Source organism: Cynoglossus semilaevis, chromosome 13 (genome assembly GCF_000523025.1).
Source record: "Cynoglossus semilaevis isolate Cse_v1.0 chromosome 13, Cse_v1.0, whole genome shotgun sequence".
Classification (NCBI taxonomy): Eukaryota; Metazoa; Chordata; class Actinopteri; order Pleuronectiformes; family Cynoglossidae; genus Cynoglossus; species Cynoglossus semilaevis.
This window is the reverse complement of record NC_024319.1, coordinates 9,542,770-9,560,567: the sequence shown is the minus strand read 5'-3', so window position 1 is coordinate 9,560,567 and position 17,798 is coordinate 9,542,770. Positions and strand designations below refer to the sequence as shown.

The following is a 17,798-nucleotide window of genomic DNA, read 5'->3' as shown; positions in this document are numbered from 1 at the left end:
TTCTCATCTCCTCCCCTCCGCCCCGCCTCCCCCCGCCTCCCCCTCAGGGTGAGTCACAAACTCCCTTTACAGCAGATGAGTGGAGTGTATGAACAGGTTCACAAAGTACGTTTTTTAAGTAAAAAAAGTAAGTTTTTTTGTGTCTCCTCAGCTCCATTAAACAAAGCCCTGATGTTGAGTCACCCAGCGTGATGCTCATCTCCACCTATAGGTGAAGAATGGAATTCTGTGAAGACGAACTTCGTGGAGACGAAAACCATACAGGTGACTATTAGCTTAGCATCATCAGTCTTAGTCGTGACTTTTCTTCACTGAAAACTGGCAACCAAAGTAAAGAGAACTTCCCAAAAATGTCAAACACTAATTTGTCTGTTAGTGGAGTCGTTGAAGTCAGATCTCCAAGAAAACATGGTCGACATGAAAAAACAACAGAACATTTGATGGGTCCACATGTCGCCCTGCAGCTAAAACCACAACCACCTCAATTAAGACATTTATATATTTTAGATATTAAATTTGTACTATTTCAATATTTAAGAACACACTCCAACCGAGTGTGTGTCTCTGTGATCAACATGTAACACTCACCATCATACACCTGTTGCTGATGCACACACACAAACAACTTGACAAACTGAGGAACACTGTCAAACTAAATAATGAGTTTTATCAAAGGCTCCAGTCTTTCTTTACCTCCCCCATCTTTCACCACCCCTCTCTCTTTATTCCCCCTCTCTTACTGTCACAATTTCTTTACCTCTTTCTTATTCTGTCTTGACTTTCCCCTTTAGTACCATCCTTTGTGCCATCCCTCTCTCTCTCTCTCCCTCCCTCTCTCTCCCCCTCTCTCGTTAACACCCTCCTGTGTCTCTCTTAACCTCCCTTTCTTTATCTTTCCCTCCTGTCTTCTCTCTGCCTCTTTTACCCTCCCACCCCTCTTCACCCCTTTTTTCTGTCCCTTCCCTCACCTGACTCTCTCTTTTTACCCCCTCTCTATTTCGTACCTCTGTCTCTCTTCCTTTGTCTCCCCCACTCTTTAACTCCCCTTTCGTTCTTCACCTCACTCCTTTCCTTTGTCTCTCTCTTACTCTCTCTCTCTCTCTCTCTCTCTCTCTCTCTCTCCTTCTACCGCCCCCCTCTCCCTCAGATGATCCCGGGCAGGAAGAGGGGTTGGGACAGGGAGGAATAGCTGGAGGGAGGGATGGCTGAATAACCAGGAGGAATAAAAACACACCCTCTCCAGACTGGACTGGCCGAACAGTATCCGGTGAGAGGGGGTGAGGGAAAGACAAGAGTAGGGGAGAGAAAGAGTGAGGAGAGGAGGAGGAGGAGAGAGAGAGAGAGAAGGCAGCGCAGCAGCAGCAGCAGCAGCAGCAGCAGCAGCTCTACTCTTTGGTATTCTGAAGGTTTCCTGTGGGGACAGAGGAGGCTGTAGATTGATGCCTGGAGAGGTAACCTATGAAAGACGCTTTCATTCATGCAGCGTGCGCTTGGAGTAAAGTGTCAGTCAGTCAGTCAGTCAGTCAGGTGCACACAGCTGAGGATCATCTCAGTGATTCTGTCAGTTTGACCCCGTCGCTGTGTAGAATTGTGGATTAATTCTCAGTCATCAGGACTTTGACATTTCCTCTGAAGACCTCCCGGGCTGTGGTCGGTGAGTCCAACTTATTACCTTCTCCTCCGCAGGTCAAAATAACCGACTAGAAATAAGACGAGAGTCTTTTCTCATCCTAATGTAACGTGTTCGACTCATTGGACGACATGTAAGAACCTGCTGTGTGGGCGCGTCTGTGGTTGTTTTACAGTAATTCGTTCCTTTTTTTGTGCGCAGAACTGTTTTCTCCACAAATAGCCTTCGAAACCCACGTGTGTAAAGACTCCGTTTTACGGAGGGCGGCGCCTTAACCCCGTTTTTCATGAAATTATTTACTATTTGCAAAGTTTCCCTTTGGACTGCAGGGAACAGTCGAACCGAAAATAACCGTCACCTCACCGTGAAGCAGAATCCTGATTTAAATCTGTGTCGGTTTTATTCGCGCCTTCTCTGTATTCCAGGGACAAACAGTGCGAGAGAGAAAATAACGTCTTTGTATCCTTTTCATTTCTCTCTCTATTCCATTTCCCTCCACCGCAGGGTGATTTATGACAAAATTGAATCTGGTTAGAAGTTTTATTTGCTTATTAATATGCACATACATTTTTGTTGTTGTCATTTTCGAGTCTTTTCAGAGAGTCTGAACCAAAAGGAGCTGCGTGTTCTTTCAGTGACACCTGTGTCTCAGACAAATCATTCAGTTTTGGAACAACTTTTGGTTCCGAGTCCTTGTTTTTATTATTAGATTCAATGCCCAGCACGAATAACTGTCTCTCGGCCTCTAGATGGATGTTCACACATCACACACAAAGAATAGGTGGCAGATGATTTAGAGGAGATTATATTTGGGTTGCAAATATATATTTATGATATTTCTGTTATAGCTATTTGATGTAAAAATACATTTTACATATATATATTACATATATATTTATAATTTTATTTAAGTATTCACCATTGATTTATTTTCAACTGTTTTCCCAGAAAGTCTAGGTTATGATATCAAAAGGCAACTACACGTGAAATCTGTCATTTGTTATTGCACACAGCTTTTGAAGCTGTCTACAGCGCCCCCTTGTATTGAGTCCCCAACATTGACACAATAAAATATTTAATTGCAGCAAAACTCCAGCTTAATTTAAAACACTGTGATTCCAACATAGCTTCTCTTCTCAGTCAACACTGAGCCCACCCTCATTGGTCTGCACCTCTAAAGGGGCCGTAACTCTTATTAATAGAAAACTCCTTTGTAATCCCTGGTTGATGCTCCTTTGATACACTGACTTTTGCCAGTTCATCTAAAAATTGTCTCAGAACTAGTTATCGTTTGACCTTTTTATTGTTAAGTCAAAACCTTTGTGTGTTGAAGGTAATGATTTTTAAAATGACAATAATTAGTCCAGTGAGCCCATTAAAAATAAACTATATTTTTTCTATATTTTTAATTTAATGTTTCTACTTTTTCGTTCATGAATATTTGAAGAAATTGAATATGTTTGAAAGAAATAATTTGGAAACAAAGAAGGAATGTAAAATAATTTTATTTATTTCCAGGGTTCTACATCAGCATTTGATCCTAGGGATTTGTTTTGTTTGTAAAAGTCTATATTTGTGTAAATCCTCTGTAGACCTGTGGATACAAACTGAAGACCAGAGTACTGCAACAAAGTCATCAAAATATTGAAATTCGGCTTGTTTTGTTTTGCAAATTGGGTCACAAACTGGGTTTTTCCACATGTCAGTAGATATTTGTATGTAGAGGTGTGGATAACGAGAAGGAAGAGGAGCAAACGTGTAGTAACGAGAAAAAAGAGAGGGTCAAGAGAGGAGGTGAGACGGGGGAGGTGGTGTGAGGACTGTGAGGAGGAGAGACAAGGAGAGGAGCTGTTGAGTTGGCTCTCATGTCTGATAAATGGCACTTGATGTTGAGCTGTTCCTCTCTGCTCTGTCAATCAAAGTTCCTCCCTCTACGTTTCTCCTCTCCTCTCCCCGCCTCTCCTCTGTCCTCTTCTGTTCTCGTGTCGTCTTTTTCTCTCCTCCTTTCTCCTCTCCTCTCTGACAAAGTCCTCCTCTGTTTTGCCCTCAGACTGCTCTGTTCTGCTGTGTGTAGGCGGCAGCCCGGTCACTGCTCTGTGGTCAGTCTAGACTGTTAGACTGCAGCTTTGTAATAGTATCAAAGTGGATATTAGACAGAAGTAACTGACTCCAGATCAGTGCCTTGGGGCTGTGTGGGCAAGGTGGTTCCTCCTGACCCACGCGGCCTTAACACAGCTGAATTCCTGGTGTTTCTGGCATGAAGTCATCTTTTGTTTCTGAGTTTCTCTGACATCTTATCTCACAGTTTGCTTTTTTCCTTCATTAACTCAGCGTGGCTTCTCGTTCCCCTGTGTAGGTCTAGACTGCTGCTTGTGAGGATGCCGTCACCAAGGTGGACCAGGTGGCTGGTTTGGTCTCCACTGGTATTCTTGGTCCTAGTTGCAGCACAGGATGAGGGTAAGTTTTCTTCTTTAATCAATGACTTTTTCCTTCTCTCTGCGTCCGGCCCTTCCCTCTCATTCTCAGACGCCTTTCCCTCCTTGTCGGTTTTTCGCCTCAGTTTTCTCCTCGGTGACTAACAGAGCGCTTTCTTTATTTGCTGTGTTTGCAACTTTTTTTAAATTAGAAAATAAAACTTGCTCCCATAAAGTACAAGCCATTAATATACTGAAAATAAAATGTTTCCTAAGGATGTGCAATTGAAAGGAGACGTTTAGCTGAAAATTAAGCTGTTTTTACAACGACAGACAATATCAGATGTAATAAGTAAAATTATTAAAATTCATGCCAACATTGAATGAGGGATTTTACTGTTGTTGAGAAGAGACTGAAAAATGCTTTTATGACTGAGGAGAATGTGACTGCATGTTCTTAGTGCTGGAAATCATTTTTTACAGCAACAGGTGCATGTTGCATTGCACATGTAAACACATTTTGAGCATCTAAAAACAAAAAAGACAAACATCTTCCCACTTTAGTAACAGAGCACTCACATGGGTTAACAATGGACATGGAACTACAGTATTATGTAGAATATTATGTTTTCCTTCAACTCTTGCCTCTCACCAGCCAACACTGTTGGTTGTCGGTGCTAACCCTCACTAACTTCTCCATTACTCCATATCCTCCTTCAACCTTCTGTGAAGAAGGTGATCTCTCGCTGCTCCCCCCCTTCCTCTTTCCACCTCACTTCATTTTATGTCCCCTCTTTTTAATGTTCAGGCAAAAATCCATTCCCATTGCATCACATTGCCGCCATATTCTAATGCCATTTCACCGTGGCGTCATGCAAACGCCCCGCAGCCCCCGCTTGTGCTGCCGAGCTTTTTGATAAATGTGTTGTAATGTGTTGTAACTGTGGGTTTCCAGCTGTGACGATTTGCTGCATGACACACGACACTCCAGTGTGCGTTGCAATCAACTTCACCTCGGCTAATTTGATGTCATCAAACTGAGCCTCATCAGAATCTGGGCCGGTGGATGTTTGGTCTGGGTTCAGGTCAAAATTGTAAACAACAAGGAGCTCAGACTTGTTCAGTGTGATCAGAGTAACGTGTTCCTTATGGTGAAGGCATTAGATTATCTGACACACTCTTCCTCTTCTCTAATTATTTATTATGTCACTTCACCAGCCTCATAATTACAGATAATTAGCTCGCTCTTACCCAATCATTTTTTTCTAACTCTGTGATCATGACATTCACCGTTATTGTGTCAACTGCTAAATTAGCCAGAAAAAAAAAAATTCTGCTACGTGCTACGAACTGGGCTGGGTTTTTAATGGACAATCATTAGTATTAGATTTTTATGACCCACTCCTCTCTCATGCTTGACCTTTGAACTGTAACACAGCTGGTTATGGAGTTTAATACCTCCGTTGTTAATTAGTAAATTTTTATATTAATACTGTATTTTACAAAGCGCCACCAACTGGCCAATGATAATACGGTGCTTGCCTTATGACACTATTTAGTTGTTTGCTGGTTCGATCGCTGGTCTTTTCAATTAGAGTTTGCATGTTCTCTCCGGGTCACTTGGCAGCGCAGTTCCTCCCATTGTCCACAAGGTTTGAGGACGACTGGTTGTTTGTCTCTATATCTGACCCAGTGGTGGATTTGCAAACTGTCCAATTGCTGCTGAGATTGGTTCCCCCCTCACCCCGCCCCCACATTTCAACCCTGAAATGGATCAAGTGGTAGAAGGTGAATAAAAGCATCTTTCAATAGTCAGCCAGCAAAATGTGATACATTTCTGGCCCTGTATTCATATTTCTGACATCACCCACCTCTCACTCATTCATGGATTCACTATATTTTCCATCTGATGTTTGAATAACTATTGATCTGCATGGTGCACTGCACAAACAATCTGATGGAAAACATAGAAAATAAAGAGTGAATGTCTGAAATAAAGTCTTTATTTACCTGGGAACGCCAAGGCCGCACACTTCAATAGTTGACTGCACAGATGGTAGAAAACGATCAAGATTTTATGAACCACACAAACTGTAAACAATAATGTTTGAATTGAACCATGCGTACACACACACACACACACACACTCAAACACCACAGTCAGCTGGAATGAGTGCTTCTGAAATATTCACAGCTTCATTAATTCAACTGCACAACCGACAAAACTATTACCAACAACCACTGCACCCATGACATATCTAAAATGTACCGTTAAATTTTGATGAGAGATTAAATATTCAATAATTATGGTAAGTGGTCTGTACTGGAGACCAGATGGACGCTTTACACTACAGGAATTAGCAGCTACATTTTGATACCCTAAGAGGGCGACATGTGAACTAACAGATTCTGGAGTTGGACCCACAACCCTCCAGTTGAAATACAAATGCTCTAATGCTACACTCACACAGCAGGTCCAAATCTGAGTTGTTTTTTTTTCTTTTCTAATCTGACCCAAACAACTTTCATATGTGATTCGAAATCTGATACATTTTGGATGATTTTCCAAAACAACCTCGGTTTCAACGGTCACATCACATTTTATCTGACTTTTCTATAATTGAAGTGAGGCAGGCGTCACAACTGTGGGCCAGAGCAGGGAGCACCAAGAAAATACAGGCATAAAGAAAGGAGAAAGAACAAGATGACTCGCTCTTTGGACATGTGGCAGTGACAGCAAAGCTGGCATCTCTGGGCTCCAGGCTGGAGAGCTGTCAGTGACAGCCTCAGCCACAGGGAGAGGGGCCGCTCTTCAACTGATGGCAAAGCAATAACGTTAACAGATGTTGATTTGGCAACTCCCAAATTGATCGACACACTGACCTGTAACATTCTTGTTCAGGGACTATGGACCAGCAGTGGCTCAAGTTTCAAACTTTCAAAGCTTTTTAGTGGCTTTTAGTGGCATCAGCAGCTACATATTGTCTTTTTAGTGGCATCAGCAGCTACATATTGAATCTTAGAAATTCCAGAAGGATCGTCATCAGTCTTTACCATGTAGCAGCGTTTGGAGGGCTGTACCTGGCCCACGGGCCGTAGTTTGCTCAGGTCAGCCGTAGACGAACACACTGGAGTCAGACGGCTGTCTTTAAATAATAACGTAAACAGACATACAAAAGTAATCTTTATAAAAATCAGCCTTGATAACAATAATAAGAACTGCTGTGTGAACATAGCCTTAGCGCTGAGTCATAGCAAACACGTCTTTTTTTTTTTTAATTGTGGTTTTATTCCCCCCCCCACCCCCCATGACACTGTTTTATTAGCTTCATTTTCTGTATCTTCTTTGACGTGTTCACAGTTTGGGGCCCACTGACCTGTCATGTGAAGTCCAGACTTTGATGTATTTTCCAAAAGTCTGACCGCTGATCGTCATCGTTCTTTGACGTTGATTTTCATCAGCAGCGTCGTAAAAAGAAGTGTTCCGACTGAGAAGGGAGCTGCATGTGTGGTTTGGTAGCTGCCCTTTATCAACTCATGCACACCACAGGAAGTGATACCTGCTGTATACCTTTCCAAAAGATAACAACAGCTGTGGGGGCCCCCTGCTGGTGCCCAAAGGAACCCGGGGTAACCTCTGTGTGTGTGCACACACCAGATTGTTTACACTGCAGATGTAAACATGTGTCACTCTGTTGTTATCTGAGCGTTAATAGGAGTGTGTACTGCATGTGTGAGTGTGTTTATTGGAAGCCCAAGTATGGAAATCAGTCATTCGTATTCAGGTCAGTGATTCTCAAATGATGGGTTGTGACGCAAAATTGGGCTGTGGGGATAAATTTGGCCTGTTGTGGTGCTGGGGGATACAATTATTACAGTTTTTTACAGTATACTCAGCAAAGAACTCAGTGCTCAGCCTTGGTGTAAATGCGAAGTAGTTCATAAATGTATTCCTTGGTTTAAATGCGAAGTAGTTCATAAATGTATTCTTAAATATGCAGTATTATGAATATCACTGTTTTACCTAAATTATGTGAATACATTTACAGAAATGTGGGCCATATTCTGCCACAGGTGTAACTATTACTGGGTTCATGTTTTGTACATGTCTTCCTAAAAGTAGGTCAACACCAAAAAACCCCCCAAATAAAACGTGCCTACCAGTGCTTTGTCATTTGAGAAGAACTCATTTGGATCGCATTAAAAAGGGAGCTCTGTGACACTTACCTGAACCTGCTGCATGTGCGTATGTGTGTGAGAGAGTGAGAAAGAGCCTTAAAGAAGCAGACAAATCAAGCAAATAGATATTCTTTTTCCCTGATGTTTAAAATCGATATGACAGAAGTCTGGTATTGATCTGTTTTTACGGCTAAATTAAAAGTGGATTTCCACCCTGACAATAGTAATCTCTCAGAGCGTAGCTGTTCATTCAGAGACATTTTTACCTTCAATTATGAAGCAACATAGTGTTTTTGTTTTATTGATTGACTAGCTGTGAACGAACGGTTGTCATTTTCTGGTACTTTTTCAAACCCTTGTTAGGTTGTTCTTCTTGGCTCCAAATTGAGGTTCAGTTTTGTTGAAGATGCCTCTGCAGTTCGAGCTCCACGGATGAAAGGTGACGTGATTTTTATCAAAAAACCCAATTTGATTTTTCTGAACAACATTTGAACACATCTGACCTGGACTGGTGAGAATCCACCCCGACGCCTCGCTCTGCTTTTCCTCTTCTCTTCCTCCGACACCCTCTCTATTCATCCCTTTCTCTTCAACGTGTCATCTCTCTGCCCCCCCCCCCCCCCCCCCTTTTTTTCATTAGCAGTTTGGTGGGTCACGATTCTCATCGCGTTCACACAAAAAAGACAGGAGTGTGGCAGCATAATTTAGACTGGGATTTGATCCCAGAAAATCACAGAACACACAGTTCAACCTCCCATGCACCGTGTCGAGGCTGCCCCGCTCAATCCCCTCATTAGGGAGCATGTGAGAGCCATTATTTTATGCCCACTGTGACGCGGTAAGCTGCAACATCTGGTCCGAGGGGATTTGCACTTCAGGATTAGTGTGAGTTCTACCATGGAGGATGTTTATATACACAACACAAATGTCTGGACACCATCAGGAACTCCCACCACTGTCGAAGAGGAGATGAGTCCAAAAAACACAGTGCAGCACTTCAGAGTACAATCCAGAAATGTTAGACCGTTGGTTGTGGCCGTGTGTCCGCTGGCTCTGTTTGAGAGCACACGTGTGTTTGGTGGTGTGGTCAGATGACTGACTGCCTGTGGTGAATTATGATGAGTTAAAGTGTTGGCCAGTGATTTCAGTAATAATGAAAAGGGAATGAAGCCAATGATGAGAAATAATTTATTTATAAACAAAAAAAAATGAGGAGGAGGAGATGGTACAACATGTTCTGAATATAAAACGGCTAAATTATCAAACTCTACTGTGTCATCGCGGCTCTGCCCCTGCTGCTGATGCTAATCCAGCTTGTCATAATCATCAGCCACTTCTGACTAAATAGGGCAATGAACTGTGGGAGATGAACAGGAGGCTTTTTCATTTTTGGCCTGTAGTTAACGAAGAAGCAGGTAATTATTTTTCCCTCTTTGTTAAGTCGTATTTCATATTAATGTATGTATTAGTACGTATTATTTGAGGTCTGTAGGAATTGATATCCATAAATCCATGATGCTTCAAATCACGAACATCACCGGACTTTTAAAGGCTGCAAAAGTTACTACTGAGTTTTCCCAGGAAGAACCTGCTGCACGTCCGCACATTCAGCTCGTGCTCTGATGTCACCTAGTCCGTGTCACAGCGCACAAAGCCAAACTCTGCACATAGCCTCCAACGATCCAATGTCCTGGCACATAAACTTCATGGTTTACTGTGGTGTAGCCTCCCTGTCCTTCTGGTTTGTTCACATTTCAAAATTTGTCAGTTGTGGCGAATCCTGTGCTTTCTCATTCACAGTGAGCAGTAACGTTCCATAAAGTGGATGTAAAGCCAATTGTTCTGTCTAACTGATCAAATCTCATTAAGTCCTGACCTTCAGCCATTGACATCATTGATTGGTTTTGTTTAATGTGATAAGGCCACATTATTCTTTACTGCATCCCAACCTGTGGTTCAATCAGGTTCATGTTGTACGAGTCGAAGGATCGTGTCTGTCAATATGATGTTTGTGTTTTTTTTAGTTTAATAATATAATCTTCTGACATAGTTTTGTAATGTGTAATTTAGGGAAGACCTGATTTTTTTTTTAACTGACTCATTTGATGACATGGTCCAGATGTCGGCCTAGATCAGGATAAGTTTAAATTATCCATTTCACCTAATTAGTTTGAAAACTGTTTTTGAATTTGTTCATAATAATGCAATAGTGTCAGGCAGAACGATTAAATCCACTTCCACTAGGTGGCAATATATCGCTATAAAAACTAAAAAAAAAAAGAGCGAGCTGTTGAAGAAAATCTCCTCGTGTCTTTCTTCAATTCCTGAGAGTTTGTGTCCAACTAAACAGGCCAGGGTTTAACACCGAGTTAGTTAATTGTGAGTAAATTGAAAACTAGAAGATCATTATATTTTATTACATTCACTTTTTGTAAATGTTTGTTTGGGATTCAAAATAGGTCCAAAAAGTATTTAGAAAGCAAAACCATCTGCAAAACCATCACAGAGCGGATCGTTATCTGAAAATAAATGAATGAAGTCACTTTCTCATATCCCTGACCTTGGCTAATTCTACACAGCGTGCAGAACAAAGCTCTGTTTTCACAGTTTTGTGAAAAGGTCACTCTTGCAGGTACTGACATTTTTTACTCTCTATTGAAAACATGTCGGCACTGAGAAAGAAAGAGGGATTTATCAATCTGTGCTTACATCAGTGCTAGCCTTCAGCTTCAAACTGTGCTAAAATATGCATTAGCTGATGTAAAAAAAAAAGAAAATCAGGGTGAATGATACGGTCATGTTGCTAATTTTCCAAATGATTTTGAAATCCAATCGTCTGCTCCTATTTATTATTCAAAGTAAGGAATGTGGTGAATTTACTAAAAACATTAGTGTAATATTCCTTTACTTATTGATTTGTTTAATGATATGAAGGAAACAGTTTGTCGTGCCAACCTTTAAATTCATAATTGAATCAGTTCGTTCCTGCTCGATGTCAAGCATGTCCTGCAAAAATTGGTCAAGGTTTTAACTGTGACAGTTTCTGGTTAACGACCATGCAAAATGTAATGGCTGAGCTGCACATCAGGTGGGTTCCTTACTTTCTAATATTTGGCACAAGCGTAGGAGAGATTTCATACAAGCACATACACATTGGTACACACCTCTGCAGCAGCAGCAGCAGCAGAGATATGTGGAGAAAGAAGGCATCGGTTACAAAGGTAAAATGATAAAAGACACAGAAAAAGTCTGAAACCACCAAAGGACAGTAGTGGACGAGCACAAAGGAGAGAAGATACGATAAAAGAGCAGAGAGAAAGATAAGGAGAGAGGGAGGGGGTGAGAGGGGAGAGGAGACTTTAAATCCAAGGGCACGGTGAAAAGCTGCAATAAAAGACCAGAGTGTGTGAGCGGAGTGTGAAGAAAGAGAAGTGAACAGAGTGGGTTTGGGTTTAGTGCGGTCTTAGTCAACAGAATAATTGTTTTAGTGACAGAACTCCACTTCAGTTAAAAGACACAGAGAACAACACACACACACACACACCCACACAGACCCTCTATGGTATGGTATGTTTTGGTGACACTGTCATGGCAGTACCTGTCATCCATTAAACCACAGTATTAGTGAAGTTTCTGTTGCAGTGAGGTTTAGAGTGAGTTTTGATAAAGTACAGAACAGATTTATATTCCAACATTTTACAAGTCCTGGTTTATTTTCTACTTAAATCAAAGGTAAAGTTAATCTTGTTGTTTTTGTGTAAACAATCGAAACATTCATCTTCTGTATCTTGTAGCCTCTCCTTCAGGGATGAACACAGCAGATCATCTGCCTCCTCTACTGTTACACCAGTCATCTCCATGTCTCCTTCACTACATTCATAAATCTTCTCTGGTCTCTTCCTTTTTCCTTCTTCCCTGGCAACTCCATTTCTGACCTCCTTGGTTGGATATATCCTCTGTCTCTCCTCGATAAATGTCAGCGAATTTGTAAATAAATGTCTTGTTGCAAATGCAGAGAGGACATTTTGTCCTGATTCCCTGCCCATTTTTGTCCCATGGTTTGTCTCTCGTATTCTGCCCTATAACTCAGGCACAGTGGGGACGTGTTTGGCAAATGCACACAGAAGGGGAAGAAGCAGGATGAGTAACGAATAGGTAAAAAATGGCTGAGAGGGAGCCGACAATGAGCAGGGCGGTCAGCCAAGTGAGGATTTCTGGAGGATGATGTTCGTAGTGGATGATGACTGTGGACGGAGACAGAGGCAGATGATGAAGTGGAGCAGAGGAGCCACTCCAGGAGGCACTGGTGCTGATTAACCACAGCTAATCCTGGAGAGTCACCTCCTCTGGAACTGGGGCCTCAAGCTGCGCCTGCACCACTGTAACCCAGTTAATTACAGTTCAGACTGGGCTGCCAGTTGAATCCAGTTCACGTTTCATACAGTCTCCGGAGTTTTACCCTCCGAATTAAGGGTAAGCTGTGTGAAAGCACAACATGGTGAATGTTGTAGAAGGGATTTGTGTCATATTGTGGCGCTCTCTCATTAAGTGTGGGGTGAGTGACTCAGACGTTTCACTGCGGCTGCTGTGGTTTTGTTCCTGTAGCAGTAGTCGGTAAAATTCCGCCAAATGGCAGGAGCTTTATTTTCATTTACTACCTGGAGAGGAGCTGGTGCATGAGAGAACGGGGAGCCTGCTGACTCCAGCGTTACAACTCTCTCAGACAGACGGCCTGGCTTTGTGCGATATACTGTTGTACTATACATGGATATCAGCGCAGTAAATTTTCAGGGAAACTTTAACTATACCGGTATTTTCACAGTACACCGTGATCTACGCAGAGTCGACGGGTGAGGAGTTGCACAAAAGCATCCTGGTACTTAGGTCCAGAGGGAGCGAGTGTGAAATGTTGCACTTCTGTCGATATTTATGACAGTGTGGAGGTAAACAACTGCAGCCCTGCCAGTTCCTGAGACGCCATCGTTATTGAGAGTCATTATGTCTCTGTTCGTTAATCATAGGTGCCGTCCGTGGAAATGACCTTAACTCACAGGCTTGGATGTGTTTATGGCGTCAAAGAGAGTCATAGTTGGTCATTCGTTTTAATATAATTACATTTTTATTGTAAACCATTGCTTCTCTCTCTCTGTGTGTGTGTGTGTGTGTGAGTGTTCATTGTTGTGCCAGGCCAAGATTATTCCCACACTCTTATTAGTACTCCGACTACCACCTCAGTTCACCTGCTATCAAACACAGACACATAATACACCACGGTAATATTCTGCTCAGCTCTATCGCCCTCCTAAATTATTCATAGATTCCTATTGGCTGGTGTAATTATACCTTTTCATCGTATGCATTTTCAGTATATGTACGATGGCACAGTGTGACAACTGAGAAAAAAGCTGTGAGCAAAATGGGAAACTGTGAATTACAGCTGGGTAAATTGTGTTCAATGTCACATGAGCCGATAATGGAAACGGCAGAAAGTTTTTTGTTGTTGTAAAACTTCTGGCCTTTATTGGGTTTTTCTAATCGTTGTCGATTCAGCTGCATAAGGAAGATGTCTTAAGGAAAACAAACATGGAGTAAAATCATAGGTAAAAGATTCTTCTAATCAATCTTGTTTCTTTAAGCAACACCAACAGTGAGTGTAAAAACTGATGACGGTGAAATCCTCTCTGCTTCACGTGGAACTCATACCTGGGTAACTGAACTTGTGCTACATAACTTCTACTTAGTGCTACTAAAAATATCTAAATGTAGTTCTTACTGGGACTGTTTTACTATATATATAATATTAATATCATATTTTTCTGGTTTATGTTTCTGCAGACTAAGATTGTAACAGGATAAAAACAAAACGAAACTTGGAGAAAAAAACTCAACAGAACAGAGAGCAGACATTCAGTCATCCTCATTTTAGGTCTTCCTTCTGTTGTTCATTCGCACAATCAAATGCACAGATATGTGTTTCTGGTTCATTTGTGGCAGAATTCAGAAATAAAGCCTCAGTTCCATTAAGAGACATTGATTCTAAATAACTCTAATTGTATTTTCTTCTTCATGAGCCAAAGCAAATGAACGTAATCACATAATTGTTGTAATTCAGCTGTTTGTCGGTGGCTTTGACACGTCCAATTAAAATCAGCAACACTTCCATCATTATTCCCAATCATTCCCTGCTGTTATTGACGCTGATTTTAAATGTGTTTAATTGTTTTTCAGTTCCAGCGCCGAGGAGGCTTCGTTTCAAAGTGCTGAGTCCCGACAAACTCCTGGTGACGTGGAAGGAGCCCAAAGGAGACTTTGACAGTTATCTGTTCCTCTACAACAGCATCCCAGGTAGGACGAGCTCCACCGCCGACACACGCAGGTCACAGGCGCTGAAAGGAGGAGGGAGTTAACTGATGTTTTGGTGCAGGTGGATCTCATTATGACTTGGGTTTTCTGTCTGTCAGGAAGGATTATGCAATTGACTTCTTATCAGAGCTCATGTGAGGGGATTACACTCTTGAGTTTCCTGGAGGACTCAAAGATTGTCCTGCACCTCTGCTAGGTCAGAGACAAAGCGATGTTTTTTTTTGTTGCTGCTGTGAACCTGTAGCCTGTCAGCAGGTTTGGAAGTGGGACTGACAGGAACAGAGAGCAGCAGCAGCTCCACTGACTCAGGCTGGGGGTCAGACCAGGACATGTGAACGTCAGCGACACAGTTAGAAGTCATTCGTTCAGATGTGCGCTGCTCTGCGCCGTACGGTGCTGTAGTCGTGATGGATGTCTGACATCCTGCTTTTACTCTGCCTCTGTCGGGGGTGGATCGTTTTGAAGCCACAGGTCACGACCCTGCTGCTTCCTGTCCATGGCCTGTGAAGTCAGTGCTTTCTCTAATCACCACAAATATCGCTTTTTATCACATGATCTGACAGCCGTACACAGCGGTGAGAAAAAAAAACGTTACACACCCTTATTAAAAATGCATTGGTGTGTTTTGGGGCAAAACATCATTTAGAATTTTTTACATTGGTGTGTGGGGCAAAACATCATTTAGAATTTTTTTTTTGTCTCAATAAGAATCCATGATAGATTTTATAAAAATTAAAAAATGTCTAAAACTCTCACTGAGTAAAGCTGTGTAACCTTCAGGTCCCAGCATTGATTTTTTTGATTGATGAGATGGATGGTTTGGAATTCATCATTCTGAATTGTAAAATTTTTTCTGAGCTTCCAAACAAACACCTGGCGTCTGGTTTTGTTTTCAAGCTAAAACACAGCTCACTCTCCCTGGACTAAAACAGCAGTTCCAAAGACCGACGCTGCCTCCAGCACGCTTCACAGTAGTAGAGTGTCAGTGTGATGGTACATGACTGGTTACTGAACCTCGTGCTGACAGGTTCCTGTATGAAGGTTAAAGAAAATCTTACTACAATATTTGAAGTGAGTCATTTTGACACAGAGAAACCAGACGGTTTATGTGACAGTTATTTAATGTTTTTTTATCCACTTAAACACATTAGATGAGATGACGGTTTTTCTTTTTCATCACCACTGTATTCCCCCCTCAGGTTCTACGACTGCGCTGTTAGGTTTTTCTTCATCGCCACTGTATTCCCCCTCAGGTTCTACGACTGCGCTGTTGTCCTTTTTTTGTTTTGCATTATTGCTGTGCTGCAGACGACTTCTTTGTTGTCCTCATGAAAATAAATAAGTGGGACTGAATAAGCATTCTGTAGCTTCAGCTTAGGTTTAGTGCAAGAACTGCCTCATCTGAGAATTTCCTGCTGCCTCAGACCTCCGAAATAAAGAAAACAGAAACTGCAGTTTATGACCACTTCCCCTCAGTCAGTACAGTAGGGCAGGGCAGGCTCACCCACATTCAGCCACTGCAATAAAACATAAAGCATTAACTGAATCCCTACCAGGGGACACAAACACCTGCCCTGTGACCTGATGCTCTGCCCCTCAGTACGTCAGAGTGGAGTGAAGGACAGGCCAGCTACTGCTTGTTAACATCGGCTGAAGTTCAAGGACCGTTCAGCACAAAAGGTGCGGTCAGAGCGTCAAGCCTTTGGTTCAGTGTGTAATCTTTTCCTTCACAGCGGTTTGTTAGAAGAAACTCTCAGTGACTCAGTTTTGCCAACAAAAACAGCCTGTTTGTTTTTTTTTTCTTTTTCTTTTCCAACTATTATCTGGTTTTTCTTTAAATTGCTAACTAGATAGCTAATTAGCTTGCTTGTTTACAGACTGGGCATTCTGGGACTGCAGCTGAGTATGGGTTTTTGAAATTCAGGTGGTGTGTGTTGTACTTTTGCATATGCTCCTGTTTGTTTTACCTCCGCACACCAGATGTCTTTATTACCTCAGCCATTGTATAATTCTTCTACTTCAGCCGCAACTGCTAGCACTCCTGCTGTGACCAAGTGGACCAGTGGGTGCTGCGCTGGCTTTAAATCATATTTGTCTCATTTAGCTTTTATTTGTAGCATTTTCATGTGCGTTCTACTGCGGCCTTTCAGTGGTGTTGGCCTCCCCACAGCTGAACTTGATGGCTGAACGCTCTCTGATGGCTCTACCAGGTCTGCTCTGCATCTGTAATGGAGCATCCCTGTGTTTTTCTGCCTTCCTCTTTTTATTTATTCTGGGTCAAAATAATTCTGACGACAGCTGTAAAAAAAAAAAAAAAAAAAAAGCCAGCACAGAGTTGTTTCACTGCCATCTTCCAAACTCGACTCAAACCTCATGGAGATAATGACTTTGATTAGTTTTTTCAACTGAGTCATCGTCCATGTGTCCTGGAAACAAAGGTAAACACAGATTTACTCCCTAACGACGACACAATTTAAACTGCAAAGACTAATTGTTACTGAAAGACTGTGAAGGGTAAACATTGGACTGTAACTCTATGACAATAGGTCATAATATTCCAAGACTAATGTTATTATGTTGTAATTAATAACCGGTTCAACCTTAAGAAAATGAACAATTAAAAAAATTGGAATCATGGAAACCTAGTTAACTAATGGCAGGTTTGGAAAATCTTTTTTTTTTCCCAAAAGTTGAAAAAACATTTGAGAGGAATGTTGAGTGTTTTAGTTAATATTTCTAACATGTTAGAGTAAATCTTTTATTTAAAAGCTTTAAATTCCACCCAACTGACCGCAAGACCCAGGACTTGATAAACTGTTCCGGTTCTTTCCTCTGGGTGAAGATGTATAGTTCTAATAGCTGAACTGCCCAAGAAAAGCTAAAAGTTAAAAAAAAAAAAAAAGTCTCAATAATCCACACCTTGCCCATCCCAGTTCTCTTAAACCTTCTGTATAAATGTTGGCTTTTACAGCAGAAATGACGGCGTAAACTTTCTTTACCCGTCACTGCTGTCAAAGACAACAGATGAGAGCAGCTTCTACTTCCTCGAAGATGTTTGGAAGAAAAAGCCAGCAAAAATATTTAAGAGCGACATAAAGTGCAGGACAGAGACATGGAGACTCACCCAAGGTCTGCTGTTGAAATGTAGCGCTGGCTCCAACAGACTCACCGGTCAGAAACAATCTCCATCAGAGAGCTGTAGTGATGAATGA

At 41.8% G+C, this 17,798-nt stretch overlaps 1 protein-coding gene across 3 annotated transcripts in view; it reads left to right on the top strand.

The window, feature by feature from the left end:
* Positions 1-150: 150 nt before the first annotated feature.
* The window catches only part of col14a1a (collagen, type XIV, alpha 1a), a 120,429-nt gene continuing 102,781 nt past the window's right edge, over positions 151-17,798 (top strand). The window contains exons 1-3 of one of the 3 annotated variants that reach the window (XM_025061661.1): positions 151-264; positions 3,987-4,087; positions 14,452-14,568. In XM_025061661.1, the coding sequence (XP_024917429.1) occupies positions 4,009-4,087; positions 14,452-14,568 (196 nt within the window). In that variant the 5' untranslated portion in view covers positions 151-264; positions 3,987-4,008. Of the gene's footprint in view, positions 265-1,160; positions 1,655-1,686; positions 1,764-3,986; positions 4,088-14,451; positions 14,569-17,798 lie in introns of those variants that run through there. The other 2 variants (XM_008323480.3, XM_025061660.1) reach the window with 2 other exon arrangements.